The sequence below is a fragment of the Nuphar pumila genome, chromosome 12, assembly GCF_984573655.1.
Source record: "Nuphar pumila chromosome 12, dmNupPumi1.hap1.1, whole genome shotgun sequence".
Taxonomy (NCBI): Eukaryota; Viridiplantae; Streptophyta; class Magnoliopsida; order Nymphaeales; family Nymphaeaceae; genus Nuphar; species Nuphar pumila.
The window spans coordinates 39,512,310-39,533,531 of record NC_143260.1 but is presented as its reverse complement, the minus strand read 5'-3'; the positions used below and the strand labels follow the sequence as shown (position 1 = coordinate 39,533,531).

At 36.8% G+C, this 21,222-nt stretch overlaps 1 protein-coding gene across 1 annotated transcript; it reads right to left on the bottom strand.

Annotated features, from left to right (window-relative positions):
* Positions 1-15,977: 15,977 nt before the first annotated feature.
* LOC149820796 (glutaredoxin-C1-like) lies at positions 15,978-16,289 on the bottom strand. The gene has a single exon (XM_089983472.1). It carries the CDS (start codon positions 16,287-16,289, stop codon positions 15,978-15,980), a length of 312 nt encoding a protein of 103 aa, XP_089839598.1.
* Between the last annotated feature and the right edge of the window lie 4,933 nt (positions 16,290-21,222).

Sequence of the window (21,222 nt, the reverse complement as noted above, 5' to 3'; positions counted from 1 at the left end):
TGGTCTGATTCATTTTCTGTGGAGGAAGGGATCGCGTCAGCTTCTTCTGTGACAAGCAAAAGCGCTAAGGGCCAATATTTTTGCTACTAATTTTAAATATGAGCCATATGTTTCTGAAATTTCAAATATTGGTAACTTTTTTTTTTAACTGTTAAACAAAGGCCTGCATTAACTAAGCTAAGTCATAAGTCAAATCACAACACTAAACTTTATCATTAAAAGTTTACACTATTTTACCTTTTCTTTTTTTTTATAATGATAAGTATTTTTTCAGTTTTCAAGGAACAACACAACAAACCAAAAATAACTCACATTTTCTAATATGTCGGGTGTTCCACATTCGACAGTTTTCAGAAAAGTTTAGCTCATATTTGAAATTTCAGAAACGTGTGGCTATATTTGAAATTATTTGCAAAAGATTAGCCTCAAAATGAAATTTCGTTTTCTATGCATCAGACGGTGTGGTGGTACAGCATTGTACGCAAAAATCAAGCCTGCCATTTAAAACTTCCGCTATTAAAAAGGAAAAAGCCTTAAAAAATCATTCGGATTTTGATCCAATGTGGTCAATACCATATCTAATTAATCAGGTATTCGCTAAATAGATTCGAATTTGGAATAAAAAGAAATCACACCTTTTGTCATTAATGAGGTCATCAACACCCAAGCCCTTATGAAGCCCACTAGTTAAAGGCAACTTTATGAAGCCTACTAATTAAAATTTAATCAGATTCAATATTTGTCAAATTTGAATATCCATCAAATTTGGTAGTAAAAAGTCAAAAATATATCTGAATTTGGTTATAATCAGATTTGGTTTTGGCCTAGTAAAATCAACTAAATGGATTCGGATTCCATCGAATATCAGATAGAATCCGGTCTATTAACATCCCTAGATGACAGCAAAAGATCATTGAATTCACATATAAAATTAATAGATTTCGAGTTTATCTGTTCCATGTCACAAATATCACATACTTTGAAAATATTCATGTCAATCAACATTGATGGTGAGTTTTAATATCCACATCCCATCCTTTTAGGACCAAGGGTCCGATTCTGAATTATCAATTGAAAAGAATTTTGTGGGATTTGGCATCCAATGCAAGATGATAGAAAATCACCATCAATGTTGATTTACAATATCATTTGATCCAAAACCCTGTGGATGTGTGGGATCTACGTTGAGGAGTATGTGGCAGGACCCAACCCGAATTTGAATTTTTGGATCTGGCTACAAACATGCCAACCCAAACCCAACTTGAATAGTATGTGGGTCGAATTCATGCTGCCAATTTTATCCAACATTTAGACAAAGTGGACCGAACCAAGTATTTTGATTGCAAAACGGCCCAAGCATTTATATCCATTATTTTATATTTACATAGAGAAACCACCCCCGATAACAAAAACCTATGTTCGTTGTCATGGCAACATAAAACTTCGTGGGCCTATCCCTTGCACCCAAATTCTCTAATAATTGATTAATGAATATTGTTTAATTAATTAAGTATGGGTTAGTAATATGCATTGGATCATAGATCTTTTAGATAAAATCCAAAAATTAATATTTAAATTTAAAAAAATTAATTGAAAACTCTAATTAGGTTTAGTTTGACTTTTTAGTTTAGTTTTAGTAACTTCTAGGGAGGAGGTTTAGAGAGAGTGAGAGCTCAAGTGAGACGCCCCGAATATCATTATTGTTGTTTCGGCAAACATTTCGGTCGATCGATAGCCCATCGATTAAATAAGAGTTGACCTTGACATTCCTCATTTTGAGGGCATCGAGATCAGCTATTTATACACATGAATTGGTGGTGATTTGAGCATTCTATCGTTAGTCGAAGTTAATGCCTAATTGCAAGCTGAAAATCAGTATTTTTCAGCATCAACTATTTTTTTTAATTGATACGAGCATGTACGATTAAATAAAAAAATTATCACGATGATCTATATTTTAAGGTATATCGAATTGACTATTTTAACATCAAATTCAGTTAAGTTTTAGTGTATGTAGACTTTTCAAAAAGGTTGTCCAATCACCTAAAAGAACATCTTAATAAGTTTATGTTAGGTTTTTTAGTCAGGAAACCCAACTCAACCTTTTATTTAAGTTTTAACCCTTACAATAAAATAATAAAAAATGCAAAACAATGCAATTAAAGATTAATGCCACTAAGAGCTTAAAAGATCACAATCACAAATACAAGTCCACTATGAGACAACACAATAACCAACAAAAAGCAACAACAAAAAGCACTAAGGGCATATAAAACACTAAATAACTAAATACAAAAATATAAACATAAAAGTATTCATTCTTATTGAGCATGAATGCATAAGAGAAGCATTGAAAAATATGAATATGAGTCTAAATGAGTAAAATCCAAACCCAAATATAATTTTAAGCTAGCCAAATCCAAATTCAGTTTCAGCTGACCCCATTCTTGGATCCAACCCAAATATGATTGGTTTACAACTCTACCTTGGGGCTCAGGTTAACTTCAAACATCTTAGAAAACGTTTTTCCTTTTTTTCTATATTAACCCTTTTTAAGTAGAAAATCAATTATTTTACCTTCATGAAAAGAGAAGAGTAGGTATTTTAGTCATTTAATTGTATCATTGTCATTTGCCTCAATTTAATTAAGATTTAACCTAAGTTAATGATCAATGGTAATAGGTCTTTGTTTGACATTTCTCACTAAAACCGTGACTAATATCACCGCCGCAGGGGTCACCCGCGTGGCCAGTGGGGTGGTTGTGAAGGCCTTGAGATGAAGGCACCAGATCAAACCCCACTGGCGCACCAGTGTGTCCGTAGCTTTCAGAGGTATGCTAAGTAAGGCAGGGTGGTCGTGGGGTCCCACCTGGGGTTTTTTTGCCCTTCGGAGAGGGTTCCTTGTCATAAAAAAAAACCATGATTGAAATTAGGAAATTCAAAATGTAGGAGTAAAGCCAAAGCTTGAACCCTTAACAGGAATTCTCTAAAAAATCGATATGGATCCAATTCAAGAAAGGGGATTGTGCCATGCGTGTGATATTGTTGGCTGAGACCTGATCGGATCAGGCCGGATCCTACTTGATCCGAATCTAACTTGTGGGCGGTCGATCCGAATTTGTGTTCAAATCTAAATAAAATTTGATGGCGTAAGATTGAATCCATATCCAAAATGTATATAGTGATACTAAATTCGATTAAAAAACAAATAAAAAGACCCAAAAGAAGGCTGAAATTAAATCCTTTACATGTTCAGTGTGCACACGAACAGGACCAGATCTGAATTCATCATAAAAATCTGACGTAAAACGCTGACCAAATAGGATTCAAATCCAACAACGATCCAAACATGTGTGTTCAGATATGATCCGTGTATCCTCTCGCAACTTACTTCAACGATCCATACCCGAAAACAGTATCCGACCCGAATTGGAACTCCAACCAAACCTGGTCCCTACTACTCGGTGCACGGTCCTTAATCATTGTGGGACCCACATTGCGGAAAACCGTATGAACGTGCCTAATTATTCGGTTGGACCACAAGTGTTGTCCTTATGCCTTGTGGGACCCGCGTCAATGCTAACTTTGTGCACGTGTTTAGAAGTTTGTTGTCAGTATGCACATCATTTTACACGTTCACGTGCAAACTGGATGCCACGTTACTCGATCCAATGACTAGATGCCACGTCAGAAGCGTTAATTGTTTTTTTTTGAAGAAAAAACGTGTTGTTATTGTTGTTGGGTGTGTGTGTGTGGGTAGGGATGCACACGAGCCGAGCTTGGACTGGATCGGCTCAGCTCACAAAAAAGATTTGGTTGTTCAACTTATGCTCAGGATCGGCTGGAGTCAAGCCGAACTTGGCTCGAGCTGAACACCTTTATAAAAATGTTTTGAGTTTTTTTTTGAATTGGGCTCGAGCTGATCACCTTTATAAATATACTTTCAACTTTTTTTGAATTCGGCTTGAGTCAAGATCGGCTCGGCTCAGGTCAAGAATGTGTGTCAAAAAGCTTTTATGAAAGCAAGGTTAGTGGTGGGGTTTAAACCAGGCCACTTCTAAAGAAATCCGGCAACTTACCCATTAAGATAAGGCGTCTTTTATGACTATGTAAAAGAAAAAATAATATACATATATACAATCTAATTTCTTTATATAATTATGTGAGTCGAGCTTAATCAGGCTTATTGAGCCTATTCGATTTGGACTGCATGTTTAAGCTCAGCTCATTTACATGTACCGAGCCTGAACCCTTGTTCAAGCTTGGCTCATTTATTTTTTCAAACAAGTTTGAGCCAAGCTTAAACGAGTCAAGCCCAAGCTAGCTCGGCTCATTGTGCATCCCTAGGTGTGGGGTGGAGAGAGAGGATAAGGAGGTATGACTGGATCACGATCATTTGGCCCAATGCTTTGAGATAGGGCTGTCAACATGTTTTGTTTGTATCAGGTATTCAATCAGACTCAAACTCAAAATTTCGGGTATCAACATGGAAAGTACCAACCCGAATAATAATATACGGGTTGATCTGAACTCGACGCGGGTAAGGTAACTTTTAAGTCTTGAAATTCAACGGCTCAAAACTTTCGTAGATATTCAAGCATACAAAATCACATTTTTTGATTCCATTATGATGATCCAATAATCAATTTCAAGCAAATGGACCAACCCAAATGCATATGCAGGGTTAGATTTGCAAAAACCCTATGAAAGTCTTGGTTTATATTAGTTTACATATTTCAGTTTCCTTATATATATATATATTTTTTTTTTGATACGATGCTCCGAGAGTACCTACTCCCTCTCATAAACCGTTGGATCATTTCCAATACTCAATCCAATTAATAATTGGAGGCTACATCATTTCCAACCCAGATTATTGGCTCCGATTCTGTTTGTGGGATTCAGATAGAAAACTGCATGCAGAATCCTCAATCCAATTAATAATTGGAGGCTACATCATTAACTGAATCCAACTAATCGAATTGGGGTTTGGCCGGAATCCGGATACCTGACCCGAACCAGAGCCATTGACATCTCTACTTATAGATGAATTCCTTGCCAGAAAATAATTTTTTATTATTCTAAGCCATAGTCAATAAAACTCGTTTAGAACTCATTTTTTTTGTCAAACTTAGAAAAAAAATTAACACTTTTTAGAATGTTGACATAAGGTTTTTGGAATGCTGGTAAAACACTCATCTTTTTTAAAATATCTAAAATACAAAAGATAGCTGGACGGTTAGATTGCACTATTATAACTGAAAGTTTTTGTGTTCGAATCCCATGGGTTATCCCCCAGCTTGCTGATTAAAAAGAAAAAAAAAACTTATATATTGGATGATTTCATTAGATTTTGAGATTGAAATTAGACTGGGTCTGGATCAAAATACCATGACTCGCATATCCTGGCTTAATTATCAAGAAGATAGAAACGACTCAGATATATGCCAATCTCATACACCATTGATTTTTATATTCCTTGTGCATAAACATAGAAGACCCACAAGAGCACCGTTCATCTGGTAGGGACGACTTATGGATGTCACTAAGTTGACTGGATGTCACAAGTTCAAAACCAACAGTGTGGCATCTCTTGCCGCAAGGTCGAAGCTGGGTGTACTTCCTGTGGGCAGGGAGGACCTCAAGGGTTTTACCAACTGGAAGCAAGCCGGTCGGTGATGGGGGATTTCCCCCTTGGATTATCCCAAAAAAAATGTATAAACATAGAAGATTCTCTAACCTAATACATGGTTTCCACTAAATAAACCATAGAGATTATATTTATTAGTCTGACTTGCAAAACATGTGCTAAAACATTGAAAACAAACTGTCCATTCCTTATCTCCACACACACATATATATAGCGAGCTTACATGAGCCAAGCCGAGTCAAGAGGTGCTATATGTTGGCTTCCTTGGAGTAGGTGCCCTGTTTTCGATTGACTGAATCATTCGTTTGAGATGGAAGACTTCAACCTGCAGATATGAACACAAAACTGAATCAATAACAAATGCCAGCCTGGGGAGAAGGTGCTGACCCCTTTGTCTCAGGTTTGACTCCCACCGGGTGTGCAGGTGCCTTTAACTGGTGGGCTCCGTAAGGGCTTGGGTGTCACTGATCCCACCCAGAGATTACCCGCTTTGGCGGGGAACTTTGTCATAAAAAATAACAAATGCTAATTTCTGAAAATTGAAACCTTCTGCAAGAGGGAGAATGAGCTACACAGGATTGAACTCGGACAAACCACAAAGCTGGTTTCCGCGTGTAATAATAAATAAATAAATTCAAAAGCACACTTAGGCTATGTTTGGAAACCTTGAATAAAAGATGTGTAGTGGTTTCCCCAGTGATCTCATGTTCTCTGCTGTTAGGGAGCAATGCATTGAGATTGGAGTTGGCAGCCCCAATATCACATTTCAACACCATTCACCAAGAGGATGTTTTTGGCAACTCCATCTACTAACATCATGCTTTAGCAAAACAATATTTTAGCAATACATAGAAATGGTGTTTCCATCTGTTCCCAAACAGAACCTTAAGGTTCTGGCAATAATAAAAACACCTAAGTTTTTTATATTGTTAAAAACACACCTAGTTTTATGTTCCATTAATTAAAAACACATTTCTGTCAATTTAATTTGGATTATCGTTAACCCAAGTTGGCTAGAATACAGGTCACTGATTTACCTTCAAAGCAATAAACTTAAAAAGAAAATTCAAAAACACAGCTAAGTTTTAGTAATTATAGGATCCATATAATGGCAACCTTGACAGAAGTAAACTCTGGGAAGTTTCAATTAACCATGAAAATGTTTAGGTGTGTTCTTAATAACATTGAAAACTTAGGTGTGGCCTTTTATTATAGCCTGAAGTTTAGGTGCATTTTTTTAAATTTCTCCAAAGAAAAAAGTGACCAATAAAACAATCAGCCCTCATCCCCTCATCAAGTCATTCATGCTAAAAGGTTTACCTGGACCTGAAAAGCTCTTGCCCTTTCACCAGCCAACACCTCTCTCATCCAATGCAGCTCCTACAGTGTAAGGATAACATGAAATAATGTGCTCACAAAATCACTAAAGCTCTATGAAAGGAAAGATAATACAGAAACCAGTGAACAGCCTAGTTGCATGAAGACACAACCCTTTGCCTGACTGCTCTCACCTTCTGGGTGTCATCTAGAACAGCTTTGAGGGATGCAACTTCATGTTCAAGAGGCACATTGTCAGAGTGGACAATGTTTGACAAGCTGTTGGCCTTTCTTGTGCCAGTTTTGCATATGCCAACTTTTCCTTGAGCAACTCTATCTCCCTCATAGGATCGGGCAGCTTCTGTTAGGTGTAAGAAGTAGAGGAGAGAGAATTCAAATATGAAAACATGGGCTGTTTGGAAAAGGTTAGACTTGATGACGTGGAATAGTCCCATATTGACGGTGTTTGAGTTTGTTGTAGGCTTTAAAACCTACATGTAAACTCTTACACTTGTTCCTAAGAACAAGAGGTTGGGATGACTACCACACACACGCGCCCGCCCGCCGAGCCGGGTTCGGGTAATTGGCCCTTTAGGGCCATATCCAATCAAGACCAAAATACCTTTTTGCCCAAAGTTTCAGTGTTTATGGGTTATGAGAAATGATAACGGGTCACGACTCTGTAATGAAATGGTGGTCTTCAACAAATGCACGAATAACTCACAAACAAGTGTCTATTGGAGACACTACAAGCATGACCCTTGAAAGGGTATAAAAGGAAGAACACTTGAAAAATAAATAATACTTTATTCATGAACAAAATGCTTAAGAAGCATAGTAATTTACATTGAAGGGGTTCACCCCTATATATACAAAAAAGTGGAAGAGAGAAGAGAGCTCATTTTGAGCTCTCCAAAAGAGACGTTGGACTCTAGTCCAACGTCTCTTATTATAGCTGTTGGACTACAGTCCAACAACATTTATTATAGCTGTTAGACTACAGTCCAACAACTATTTGCACAGTCAAGTTCCAACAGGAACTTGACTGGATCAAATATCTAGTTTCTATTGAACTAGATGCTAAAAAAGAAAATAAAGAAAAATAGAAAAAGAAAATAATAAAAGAAAATATAATAATATTAAATAATATATATATATATATATATATTATAGTTTACATTTTAACAGACTCCTCGTAGTCCGTGTCCGTTAAAGACTCTTGTCTCTTCATATTCCATAATGGATCTCGACTCTTCGAAGTCCGTTAACGAGTCTCGATGCCTCGGATTCCGTAACGGGCTCCTACCACGTTTTGTAACCGTTTGTGGGTTATAAAAGCGTGGTTAGGGCTGGGGTTACTCATAAGCCAGACACACAGATTTATGAAGAAAGGCTCTGCGGTTTTCTCTCTCCCCGTTGCTCTCGCTCTCTCTCTCCTGAGTTTTCCCTGAAGGGGTTATCTGCAACATCGGTTCGAAGAGATTGTCTTCGAAGGACGATCCGTCAGAGTGCACCGGTTCTGATCATCAAGGCTATTGTATCCTGAGGGAAGGATGCCGGACCCTATATGCACTGTATGTGGGGGGGAATCTTCTCTAAGGGGAGTACTTTCGTACGCCTTAACCTGTTATACAATATTAACATGTTTTCGTTGTTTTTATTGTGTTCTATGCAACTGTTTGTCTATTTGTTTTTGTTTGGATTTTGGTGTTATGCGGAAACCGACCTGCTTGCTCCCTGTTCTTGTTTCAATCGACTGTTAATCATGATGTCCATACTGTTATATTTCCTGATTTATATCATGTTTTGTATCATGATGTTGATTGTGAAACTGCGTGATCTAAAAATCGATCCAACAACTTCTTCATCATTTCTTGCCCAATCTTGATCACAGCAGACAAGTATTTCTGCATTTCTTCTCTGCTTGTCAATGCTTCTGCAAACTGTCCCTCCAAAGAAGTGTCAATGATAAGATTGGGCAAAAATGGACATCTGCCCTATTGCCTCTCCCAATCTGAAAGGAAAAACACAAAAAACACACACAAATTCATTCTCATAGGCAAGACCAGTGTAACAAACATTGTCGTTTTTTTAAGAGAAATTGACAAAATGTTTTCAATGGAAATTTATCGGGAGATTTTCAAAATATCTTGATTTTTTTTGTAAAAATGTAAATATCATGTTTTTTATCATGATATTTAAATTTGTAACAGCTATTTTTCATAACAAAACATGATTGTCTTTTATATTTTATTTTTTCATTAAAAACTGCTTTGAATTTTAAATTTATTTATTGTTGCTGATATTTTGCCAGAAATTGCAAGATTTATAGAAATTTTTTATTTCTCACGAGATTTTGGCTGATGAGATTTGCCATTTTAAATGTTTTGTCACTATGGGCAAGACTGTTGAAGCTTGACTCAAGTTCAAGCTGAGCTCAAGCTCTATGCTTTTTAGACGAGCCGAGCTCGACCCATGCACAGCCAGTCATAGGCACCAGAAAACAGTATACTTAAACTACAAAGAACCGAAATGAAACAAAGACAGCTTCATAGTGAGGCACCAGCATAAAGAAAAATAGCCAGTGAAGTGTTGTAGGTGCACAATCTCACCTCTGCGCCCTGCTCCACCTTAAGAACAGTGTTCACAACATCTGCTTGAGAATCTCCAATGCATTTCTTTATCTCCTTAGACATCCAGTCCTGTTAAGAATCCAGACGTAGAAACACACTCATAATCAAGGTCAACTAGCTATTCAACTAAAACTGAAGCTTAATATTACTGGCCCTTGAATCATTAGTTTGTCAAACCAACCAAGGAACTCAATGACTTTATCCACACAATCCTTGGTGTATTTCTGCTCTTTCATTGGGCAACTAGTGGCAGAATCCTTCACATGGTCTCACCACTGCCAAGGCTTCTTACTTCCATTAGCAACTTTGTAAAAACAAGCCTGTCTTATGTTTTGAACCACATCTTTTGCATCATATCCTCTGCTTAAGCCCTGTTCTGGATCAGAAGCACAATATCTCCCAAGAATGGATACTTGAGAGCAGTACCAAGTGATGTAATGAGGTGTGAGTTGGGTATAGCTCTGCTGTTCAAGTATCTGAGCACCTTCCTCAAAATTTTTGACAAATTGAATTTGGCTATCACCAAAATAGCTGCTGCTCCTGTATTCTGTGCATTCCAAGCCATTAATTGAAGGAAGCAATCTACAAATACAATTCTATCAACAATCAGACCAAGCACAGAAAAAAGAGGACAAAAAAGTAACTTCAGGTGCTATTGGTCTCAAGCAAACCACTTGTTTCTTTACATTTTTTTAGTTTTTTTGTGAATCAAGCCCTACAAATATGATATGTATGGTTTACTTGGTCAAAGAATGTTTTAAATCAGTTGATCATGCTATATAATCAGGACTTTTAAGGGTTACAAAATTCAATAGTTTACAAAGCCTCAAATTTCAATATTAAGAAAATCATATTTTTATGATGAAACCACCCAATTCAAAGTTCATTTACTTGTAAATGAACCATGCTGAACTCATTCATGGGGTCAAATTGGCCAAATAAAGTTCACACCTATGAGATTCAGCTAGAGATATCGCACTCTAGAGTGTAGCCAATACACACACACACACACACACACACACACACATATATATATATATATATATATATATATATATATATATATATATATATATATATATATATATATATATATGCTATTAATGAAGGCAAGGAACAACAACAACAACAAACAACAACTACGCCTTCATCCCAAAACAATTGGGGTCGGCGATATGAACCAACAAAGAAAATCATTCTGGGTCTTCCACATGAATCCTTCTCCTCCATTCATTTCTATCCAATGCCATGTCCTCGGTGAGGTTCAAAGCATTCATATCCTTTCCTATCACCTCCATCCATGTCTTCCTAGGCCTACCCCGACCTCTTTTAACTAATATATTTTCCCATTTCTCCATCCTTCTAACTGGAGCATCATTAGGCCTTCGTCGAATATGTCGAAACCACCGTAAACGATTCTCTCTCATCTTATTTTCAGGAACAAATAAGCTAGAAATCATAGGAGCAAGTTGTATCGACTCAATCTAACCACACAGATGTGTTCAAAATGGTTGCTAAGGATCAAGCCTTGGATCGTGTTCTGATGTAAAAATATGATTTTTAGAGTTATGAAATTTTAGCACAGTGTGAGCTGTTGATTTTTGAATCCCTTTAAAAACCTAATTACTTGTCATGAGCACATGATTCAAAACAAGCTTCCTACTAAACAAACCATGTAGATTACATCCGCGACATTTGAACTACATAAAATTGGATTTTTTTTTTGAAGAAAAGAGTGATTTCTACTCACTAGTTCCTTACCTTCATTAGCAAATACGAGTTGAAACAAACACCTGTTTTTCAAATTCAGCTTTCAGAGCTCATTTTACGAGTTCGAGCAAGCTCTTTATAAGCCGGGCCACGAGCGGCAAGCGTCATTTCTCAGCCCTCCCTCAAAAGATAATTAAAAAACAACAACAACAACACAAGGATCACATAAATACAAACATTTACCACCTTTATCAGCAAGGAGAAGGATGGGCACCCCACCAGGCTTGGCTTTATAGGAGATGCCCACACGATCGAATGTTTATTAGGCCACCTGGTTCGCCTTAGGGTAAACAAGGACGCCCACAATGGTCCCTCCATACTTGGGCACCCCAAAATCCCCAATTGCACACTCATAAACATCCTTCATGTAGTCGGGAGAGGTCACCCTCAGGCTATTCTTCTCCACTACGAACCTACCCAACACGGGCCTTTCCACTACCACCAACACCAACATCAAGATACCCAAGATTTGCTGAATTTTCTCACTATAGGAATCCAATGACCCCCCCCTACTTTTTCTCTGTGTGAACAATATCAAGAAGATAAACACACGGATGAGATTTTCTCACAACTTGGATCAGTGCCACCATTCTCAAGAAAGAAGAAAACTAAAAGCTTATGAAGGGTAGCAGAAAATAAGAACAGCCAAGGCATGTTGGCATTGCCCTGTGATTGTTGGATTTTCTCAAGATTCTGGCATTGTAAAACACAATCACAACACTTTCTCAAAGGTTAGTGGGACATGAGAAAGTAATCGCCAGCTGAGATTGTTTCTGCCTTGAATTTTCTGAAAGTTTGGCACAAGGTTGACCTCTGGTAAACGAGCAGAACGAACTGAAGAGGGCTTATTCGGGCTCCGCTCATTTACCAGTAGATTGAGCTCGTGGCTCAGCTCGTGTTAATGTTTGGCTGAGCCGAGCTGGAGAGCTCGGTTCGTCCCACAATGAGACGAGCCGAATATGAGTTGGTTCATGTAAAAAACAATTCATGTTATTTACACATGAACTATAAATATTTTTTACATATTAAACTTAAAACAATTTTTTTTTACTTATTCACTTAATAGTTCATATTGTATGTATGTATTTTTCATGTATCATTCTTTTTGTATAATTTTCATGCATTACTTTTTTTTATATATTACACTTAAAATATAATTTTTATACGAGCTCTCTTGAGCCAAGCTAAGTCAATCACTCTATATTCAGGCTCCACTTGTTTAAGCTATACAAGCTGCTCATGGTCAGGCTCGCCAACTATACAAACCGATCATAAACGAGTTCGTGATGAGCCAAACCGAGCCGAGTCACGATCTGCGCAGTTCGTTTACCAGCACTACTTGTCACCACCAACAGCCATTCTACTTTCTTAGTTGTGATTGTTCATCCTCAACTGTGACTAAAGTGAACGTGCCCCCTAAAGTGAACCAGTTCATATCTTTTGTTGCCAGACTGAAGCTGAATGTACTCTCTGGTTGTGTTGGTGATATCAATTTGGACAGCATGATTGGTGTCCATGTGTTTTTGTGATATAGCTTTCTGCTGGGTAAAGGAGGCTTGAGATTTTATTCCAATAATCTTGAGATTTTATGCCAAACTGACTGCACAATGTGACACAATGGCGGAGCCAGGGGTGGGCATGGGTGGGCGGTCGCCCATCCCAGAATCAGTGGCGGAGCCACATAGTGGCTAGGGTAAGCAGGCACGTGCCCACCCTGACCTGAAAAAAAAACCCGATATGGGGGGTTCATGGCGAGTACTGCCCACCCTGACCAGACTATCTGACCTCTTTTACACTGTTTCCCCAACTCTTCTCTCTCTCTCAGGGCACGATTATGCAGAAAGTCCATTATTTTATCACTATCCATTCTCAATGAAACCCCTTTTTCCACTTCTGATTTTCAAAAATTCTGGTTGTTGATGCCTAATTTTGATTCTTCTAGGGTTTTCCTTTTCTCATTATGCATAGATCAGTTCTTATCGCAGTTGCAGAATCAACAACTTGAGTTAATTTGTTAGGGTTATGGTTTCCTTGTGATGGCTGTGATAAAAATTATCCTGAAAATAGAAAAAGGACTTTTAGGGTTCCTGTGAAATGTGACTCTTGTGACATGATACCGATTTAAGAACCCGATAGGGCACAAGTATGAAATCGTGAGGAAACTGCAAGAAAGGAAGCATAAATGTGGAATGAGTTGAGATGGAGAGAATGTTGCTCCAGCTCTAAAGAAGGCAAATATTGGAATTGCCGTTGTTGATGCAGCTAGGAGTGCATCTAACATTTTCCTTATAGAACCTGAGCCAGTTTTGAATCAGCATAATGCATGATGTTTGTTAGGGTCTAGGTTTTTTATTTAGTTTATTTTTAAATAGCATAAATGTTTAATTTAGGTTTTAATTTTTTTTTTGTTTTTTGAATAAGCATTAGCCATTAAATGAATACTTTATTTTGGTTGGAATATTAGATTTTTTTTCAATGAGCATAAATCTATGATTTTTTTAGGAATTAGGGTGTTTATTTGGATATTTTCAAATGATGTTAATATTTAATTATGGTTTTTGAGTTTTTCGTGTTCTTTTCTCTTTTCAATTATCATTAAACATGATTTCATTAATGAATGCTTGGTATTGGTTATCGGTTGTATTTTTGTGTTATTTTGGTTTTTCATATGACATGATTATTTAATTAGGTATTTTTGTCAATCTTTTTTTTCAATCAACATTAAACAAGATTTCATGAATGCAAGCTTGGTTTTGGTTAAAATTTTAGTTTTTTTTTTTCAATTAGCCTATTTATAAATGATGTTTATTAGGATTTAGGGTTTTGACTTGGTTTCTTACCGTGTGTTTGTGCTCACCCTAGTTTAGGTTCCTAGCTCTGCCACTGATGTGACATGTAAAAAACAAATGTGTGATTCTCCTTTCTCCTTACCACATGAATAGCACCTGTTAGGCAATGAGTTTTCTGCATCTTAAACATGATTTTTTCATTCTTTTTTTTTTATTCAACTTACATGTTAAAAGCTTATCTTTTATTTAAAGATATAATTAACTAAACCTACTTTTTTCTTTTGCTATTTCGTCTTTATTCAAGACTTTTTACGTGATGATGTTTTTTGCGATATTTTCTAAAGTTTTATAGAAAAAAACCTACAATATCTTGAGATTTTGCCTTAACTGGATATGGCTGGCCAATATGTGACTTTGGTACACTACATAAGGTAGGACTGTGATCATGCTCAATTAAATTTGTATGCAGTTTAAGGCTTTTACCTAGATCAAACCACGATGTGAACAGGAGGCCACCTCAAATGTGCCACCAGGGCTTTTATATATATATATATATATATATATGTGTGTGTGTAGAGAGAGAGAAAGAGAGAAATGGGTCCGTGCTAAACCTCGTGCTAAATAGTTTTTTTGGGTTATTTTATTTTTAAATTCTGACCCTACACATGTGATCTATGTACTTGATTTTATAAGGATCAGCTCTTGACGCATTTGATTCCAACACATGGGTGAGTTTTTATAAAGTTCAAAAGATCAACTATACAAAATCCTTGTAAATTTTTGGGGCTCCAAACATCATTTTTTTAATCGAAAACACATGATCCAGGTGTAGATTCTTAGTAAATCGACCATGCCCAACACATTTAGAGGGCTGGAACCGCATAAAAAGCAACAGAGAAGCTGAAAAATTCATTTAGCATGCTGTTTAGCACCAAATGGGTTTAGCAAAGACTCTCTCTCTATATATAAACTTTTCTTCAAAAATTTCTAATTTTTTGTAGATCAAATGTTATGGATGTGATCAACATGGTTTGCTTAGTAAAAAACTTGTTTTGAATCATGTGATTATGACAAGTAATTAGGTTTTTAAAAGAATCCAAAAATCAATGGCCCACAATGTGCCAAAATTTCATAACTCAAAAGATCATATTTTTATATCAGGAAAACACGATCCAAATCCTTGGCAAACAAACTATGCTGAAGGCATCTATGTGATTAGATTGAGTCGAAACAACTTTCACCAATGATTTTTAGTTCATTAATTCCTTACTTTCATTAGTAGCAAATATTTACCACATACACATATAAATATACATAAATCCAAGAAAAGAACACCAATTTCTGACCGCACGTTGGCAAGCTTCCAATTGATAAAACACTCAAGGTCTTCTATTACTACAAAAGAGTACACCCAACTTCAACCTTGCAGCAAGAGGCACCTGTGGTTCTCGAAATGTGATTGTCACTTACAAAATTTACTAGGACTATGTTGTTGATTCTAGGAAAATTATACGAATTGATTTTTTTAATGCATTAAAATTTAGTTAATTTAACAAACAATGAGACTGATCAACCACAGCAGTATGTTATTCATATGATCTTATTAAGAGTTGTACATTATTAGTTCCTCTACAACAGAAGGAAAACAAAAAGGAAAAAAAAAGGACGAGCCAAAGGCATTATTACAAAACTAGAGCTGTGCATTGAGACCACATTCTGGAGCGTTTCTATATACCTTACCTCTCTATAGGAATACATAAGAGCTAGATTTATTCTAAGGTCTCCAAGGCAGTCTTATTTGCTTGAATGCAACTTGATTCATAGCCAGAGTGTCCCAGCATCTTTGAGCAGAGGAACCAGAGTGCCATTGAGATGGTGAGCCATGACCTTGTCTGTTGGTCCAACCAACCTACCTCCGATGAACACGACTGGAACCGCAGGTCCATGGCCAATAAGCCTTGCAAGTGCCTTTTCCATGTCTTTCCCTCTCGGATCCTCATCGAGCTCGTGCACGACTGTGTTCACACCAAGCTCACAGAAGAGCCTCTTGATTGCATGACACATGCAACATGAGCTCTTACTAAAGATCACAACTGCATTCTCTTTTGCCAGTGTCACCACCCTTTCCATTTTCTTTGTCACTTTTGTGTGTGTGTGTGGAGGGGGCTGGGTGCCCAAAGACTTCAATTCAGGTAGTACCTTAAGAAGTCTTTATATCAAAATGCAATGCAGGAGAGAGAGAGAGAGAGAGAGAGAGAGAGAGAGAGAAAGAGAGAGAGAGAGAGAGAGAGAGAGAGAGAGAGAGAGAGAGAGAGAGAGCAAAATTAGGTAGTAGGAGTATGAATGCAATGGAGAGTGCAAGGTGGCCTTGGACTCATGAAGATAACATATTTATAGTGTCTTGTGTGGCTGACGGATTGCTTTTTCTATTTCAAAAGAAACAGAAAATATTCCCCTTTGATTATGTGGGAAGACCAAAAAGGCTTCTTTCAAGCCAGTCTTGACAGTTAAAAATCTAAATTTTGTAAACACTACCTTGGTATTATTTACATCTCACAGTGTCAAATGTCAATTCACTTATAAGAACATTGAGTGTCATTATTCATAATGAGAAGAATTTTAGTTGGTGTTTAAGAAATCTTAAAAGGAATGATATTTAAATAGGGCTTGTAGATGAGCTGAGCGAGCCAAGCTTGAGTTTGGGCTCATTTTTGTGGCAAGCCAAGTTGAGTTTGAGCTGGCTTTTTTACAGAAAAAGTATAATCTTAGAGCTGAAAGTAATAGGATAATGAAAAGATCTAATGTTTCAAAACTGGGATCAATAAAATTTTATCTTTAGACCTTGCTTGTGAACCAAATACTTCAATCATTTATTAGTTATGCGAGCCTAGCACCTACTGTTTATATATTTATATATTTATTTATTTGATATTTACACCGAGAAACCACTTCCAGGATCAAAGACCTATCCTCCGTGGCTTTGTTTGTTGTACTTATGGTCGCTGTCCTAGTAGTGTAAAACTCTGTGGGCTTACCCCTTCCCCAAGGGAGTTGCAATGCATGGGCTTGCCCTAGGGGTGACACTCATGGGATTTGAACCTAGACCACCAGAGTAGCGGCCTAGGTCCCATCCCACTATACCAAACCTCTTTGGGGCTGTTTATATTGGTCTTGCCTAGCATATTTTACTAGTTTGAATGAGCTCTTTACAAGCTTATCTTGATCAGCCCTAAATTTAAGGGCGTCTAGATAGGGTTTAGTTTGTTGGTAAGACGTGAAGCATGGGAGGGTTTCCACAATATTTTATAGAAATGAGGGTCTTTTCATAATTTTCATGTTTATTTTTGTCCTAAAATCACGAAAAAAAAAACTGTCCAAATTAAAAGAAGGGCAGCTTTTTCCTTGTGGATAACGTTGGGACTCCAATGGAAACTTTGTAATTTTGTGAAAGGTATGGAGAACCTGAGTCTTCAGGTCAGCAACTCGGTTCGAGACTCAAACTGGCTCGAGCCCATTTGCGCAAATCTGGGACCACACTTACCCTAAAGTGATGAAAAGCATCTGTGTCAAAGTAAAACCGAGTCCGATCAAAGACATGACTCATTAATTAGGTTGAGTTCCCTGAATCCAACCCAGCAAAGCTTTTAATGTTTCATATAAGCTTATTGAATTTTCAAGTTCAGATTAGGGCTGCTCATTGAGCCTAATGAACGGAGCTTGTGTTGTTCAAACTTTACTCATTTTGACTGAAACCTAGTTCTACCTCAGGCTTGAGCTCGTGGTAAGTCAAGCCATGACAAGGCTGGGGCAACCAACCTGAGCTCTAATATATATATATATATATATATATATATATATATATATATATATATATATATATATATATATATATATATATATATATATAAAGGGGATTGTCATATCCCCTTTTTAGTTACATCATTGTTAGGACCCTCCAAAAATCATAGCTTTAGGTGTTTTATGCTCGATCTTAACCACTAGATGTGTTTATCATTGTTTCCTCAATAGAGAACATGCATTCCATTAAGCATCTTTATGCTTCAATGTGTATTTTAAAGAGGCCAAAAAAATTAATGGTTGATATTATACTAAAATTTGATAATAAAATATTCACAATTTTACATCAAATCAATTTAAAACAAAGTTTGTTTCTTAATAAATAAGTAATGATAAACACATGTAGGGGTTTAGATCAAGCATAAAACACTTAAAATTATGGTTTTTGTAAGGTCCTAATGGTGACCCAAAGATAAGGGGGGCAGTATATATATATATATATATATGTGTGTGTGTGTGTATGTGTGTGTCTGAAAACAAAGGTCAGTCAAGTAAAGAAGGTTCAAAATATTGTATCTTTTTAAACAAGGGCATATCTAAATTAGTTGAATAGGAATCATGTTTCTAATAAATAAACATTGATGGCTACATCTACTGGTTCAAATTAAGGAATAACACACGCAAATATAATTTTTCAAAGCCATTAGGACGGTTAGGAGGATAAACTGGCTACCACCTACCAATTGCTCTTTCTCTAGCATGTTCATTCAGTATCCTTCAGAATTATTTGTTATTATTATTTCTTTAAGACCATCAGGTTATGTTATATATGCATGAATATTCTAAGGCATTATAGAATTGTTTTACTGAAAACAAAACATTGTTTGTTGTTTATTCTTACTAAAAATAGAACAATAACAGTATAAAAGAAGGGCATATTTATTTGCAGCAAATCATGCTTTTTTTTCTACGATGAAGTCAGCTAAATGAAATCTAATAAATATGCTGATTACCAAACATGTCTTTGTTTAAAGAAATAATATTTGCTACAGTCGTTTGTATGTATAAACACCTCTCTTTTTCCTTTTTTTTAATTTTTAAATTGTTTTCATGAAATTAACTTTAAGTATGTGATCATATGTTTCTCTTAGTGGGAATTGGTTATTAGATTATCTGATTACTACAAGTAGGCAGGTTTTTATAAGGCTTTAAAAGTCATTGGCCTACAGAGTGCGATACTTTCTGAAGTGATAAAATTGTGTTTTTTCATTTTAGAAATAGGATTCAAAAGTGGATTCCTACTATTTTAAACATGCTGAATCCATTTATGAGGTCTGATCGGACTAGGGGTGTCAACGGTCAGGTTTTGTTGGGACTCAGGGTACCAGACTTGAACCTGGTTTTCGGGTATGGTATCAGATCCGGACCCAAGTCTAATCGGGTTCACTATAAGAAAAAACATACCCAGACCCGATAAGAACTACATGAACCAGACCCGGACCATAGCAGGTAAAACCATATTTTTTTTATCATTTTTACATTGAAAAATTGTGGGTCTTAATTGGAACTCAGGGCAGGTTAGGGTCTGGTATAAAATTTCACAAACTATACCCGGGTCCATGTATTAATCGGACCTTTGGATACGGACCCGAGTCTTAATCGCATCTTATTATTTATCACAGACCCTCTAGGGTTTGGTTCCGGTAAACCCGACGGATTGACACCCCTAGATCGGACCAAAACAACCTTTACCATGCATGGTGATCCGGAGGTGTTTTTAGATGCAAATGTTTGTAGCAAATACTATCTCTTGTTTAAACATAGGTGACACTATACATAAATATGCATTTCCCTTTCTTAGCGAGTGCACACAACCCTAGCTGAACCAAGCATCCCTTATCATGCTCGACTTGGTGATCTAGATCATCGTAGCGGGGTTGGGCCTTGGCTATCAGGTCGATTGATGTAGGTATGGCAGGCTGAGCCAACGCGACCAGGTCTTCAATCTAAAATGTGGTTTCTTTGAGTGATAAATTGAAAAGAAAAGTCAGCCAGTGTCGATCAAGCATAGATGCAGATTAGGTCTGCTCGCATCTGGATTGGTTAAGGTCCTGATCTACAAAATTAACAAAGTTAGGTTTGGGCCCGAGCCTGGTTACCTAAGTCATACCCACAGGCGCGACCGACAGGCAGATCGTGAATGACTGAAAACTCGAACCAAGTCCGCTTGGTCCTAGTTAAGCAAGAGTTGGGTGCCATACTGTAGCAGCAAAACTGAGTAAAACTCCTAAATTTTGGCTCATAACATTGACCCAAGCCCAAAGGAGGGTCCAAGCATAGTAACACAAGTTAAAAACGACAAAATATCGTAATACAAAAACTCGTGAGAAATTGATTTTTTTTAAATATCACATTTTTGGCAAAATCTAGGCAATATAAAATAAATAAAAAAATATTTTTTATAAAACTAGAAATAAAAAATATTTAAAAATAAAAATATGTGTTTTCTACGGTAAATAGCTGATAAAAATATAAATTTTGCATTTAAAATGCAATGTTTATGTTTATGATGAAAAACTCATGAGAAATTGAAAAATCACGAGAAATTACCATTATAAACTTTCGGCTAATTTCTCGAGATTTGTCACTATTCACTATGGGTCCAAGTCAATGCCCGAGTCGATCCAACTCATGACTCGGACCTGAGCCGAGACACGGTTCGCTTTCTAAAAAAAAGATAGTTCAAGGAATGAAAAAAACTCCTCACAAATGCAGAAATTTACAAAAGTAACCCTGATTCGCGTTTTCGGTCGCTCTCAAGCATGTCTTTGTTCCCACGTCTCATTCAAACACGTGCGAAGATTCGACCACAAGCAGAAAACTGTGACGTGTTTGTTTTTATATTTTTAAATTTATTTTCATATGATTTTTTTTATTGAGTGCATATCTATATAATGGGCATCTTGCTGATGTAGGCAATGTAGATGGGGTTTATCGACAACTTTTTCCTCGCTGTGAGATTCCCATCCAAATAAGGGTGTCAAAGGGTCTGGTTAGGTTCGGACTCAGGCGGAACCAGACCCAAACCTGACTTGAGATTATGGTACCAGGTTCGGATCCAGGTTTAATCGGACTCATCATAAGAGAAACAGTACCTGGTAAAATAATATTTTTGTCATTTTTACATTGAAAATTATGGATCTCTTAGTTGGAACTCTGGTCGGGTCTGGTATGAAATTTTACAAACCATACCCGGCTCTATATA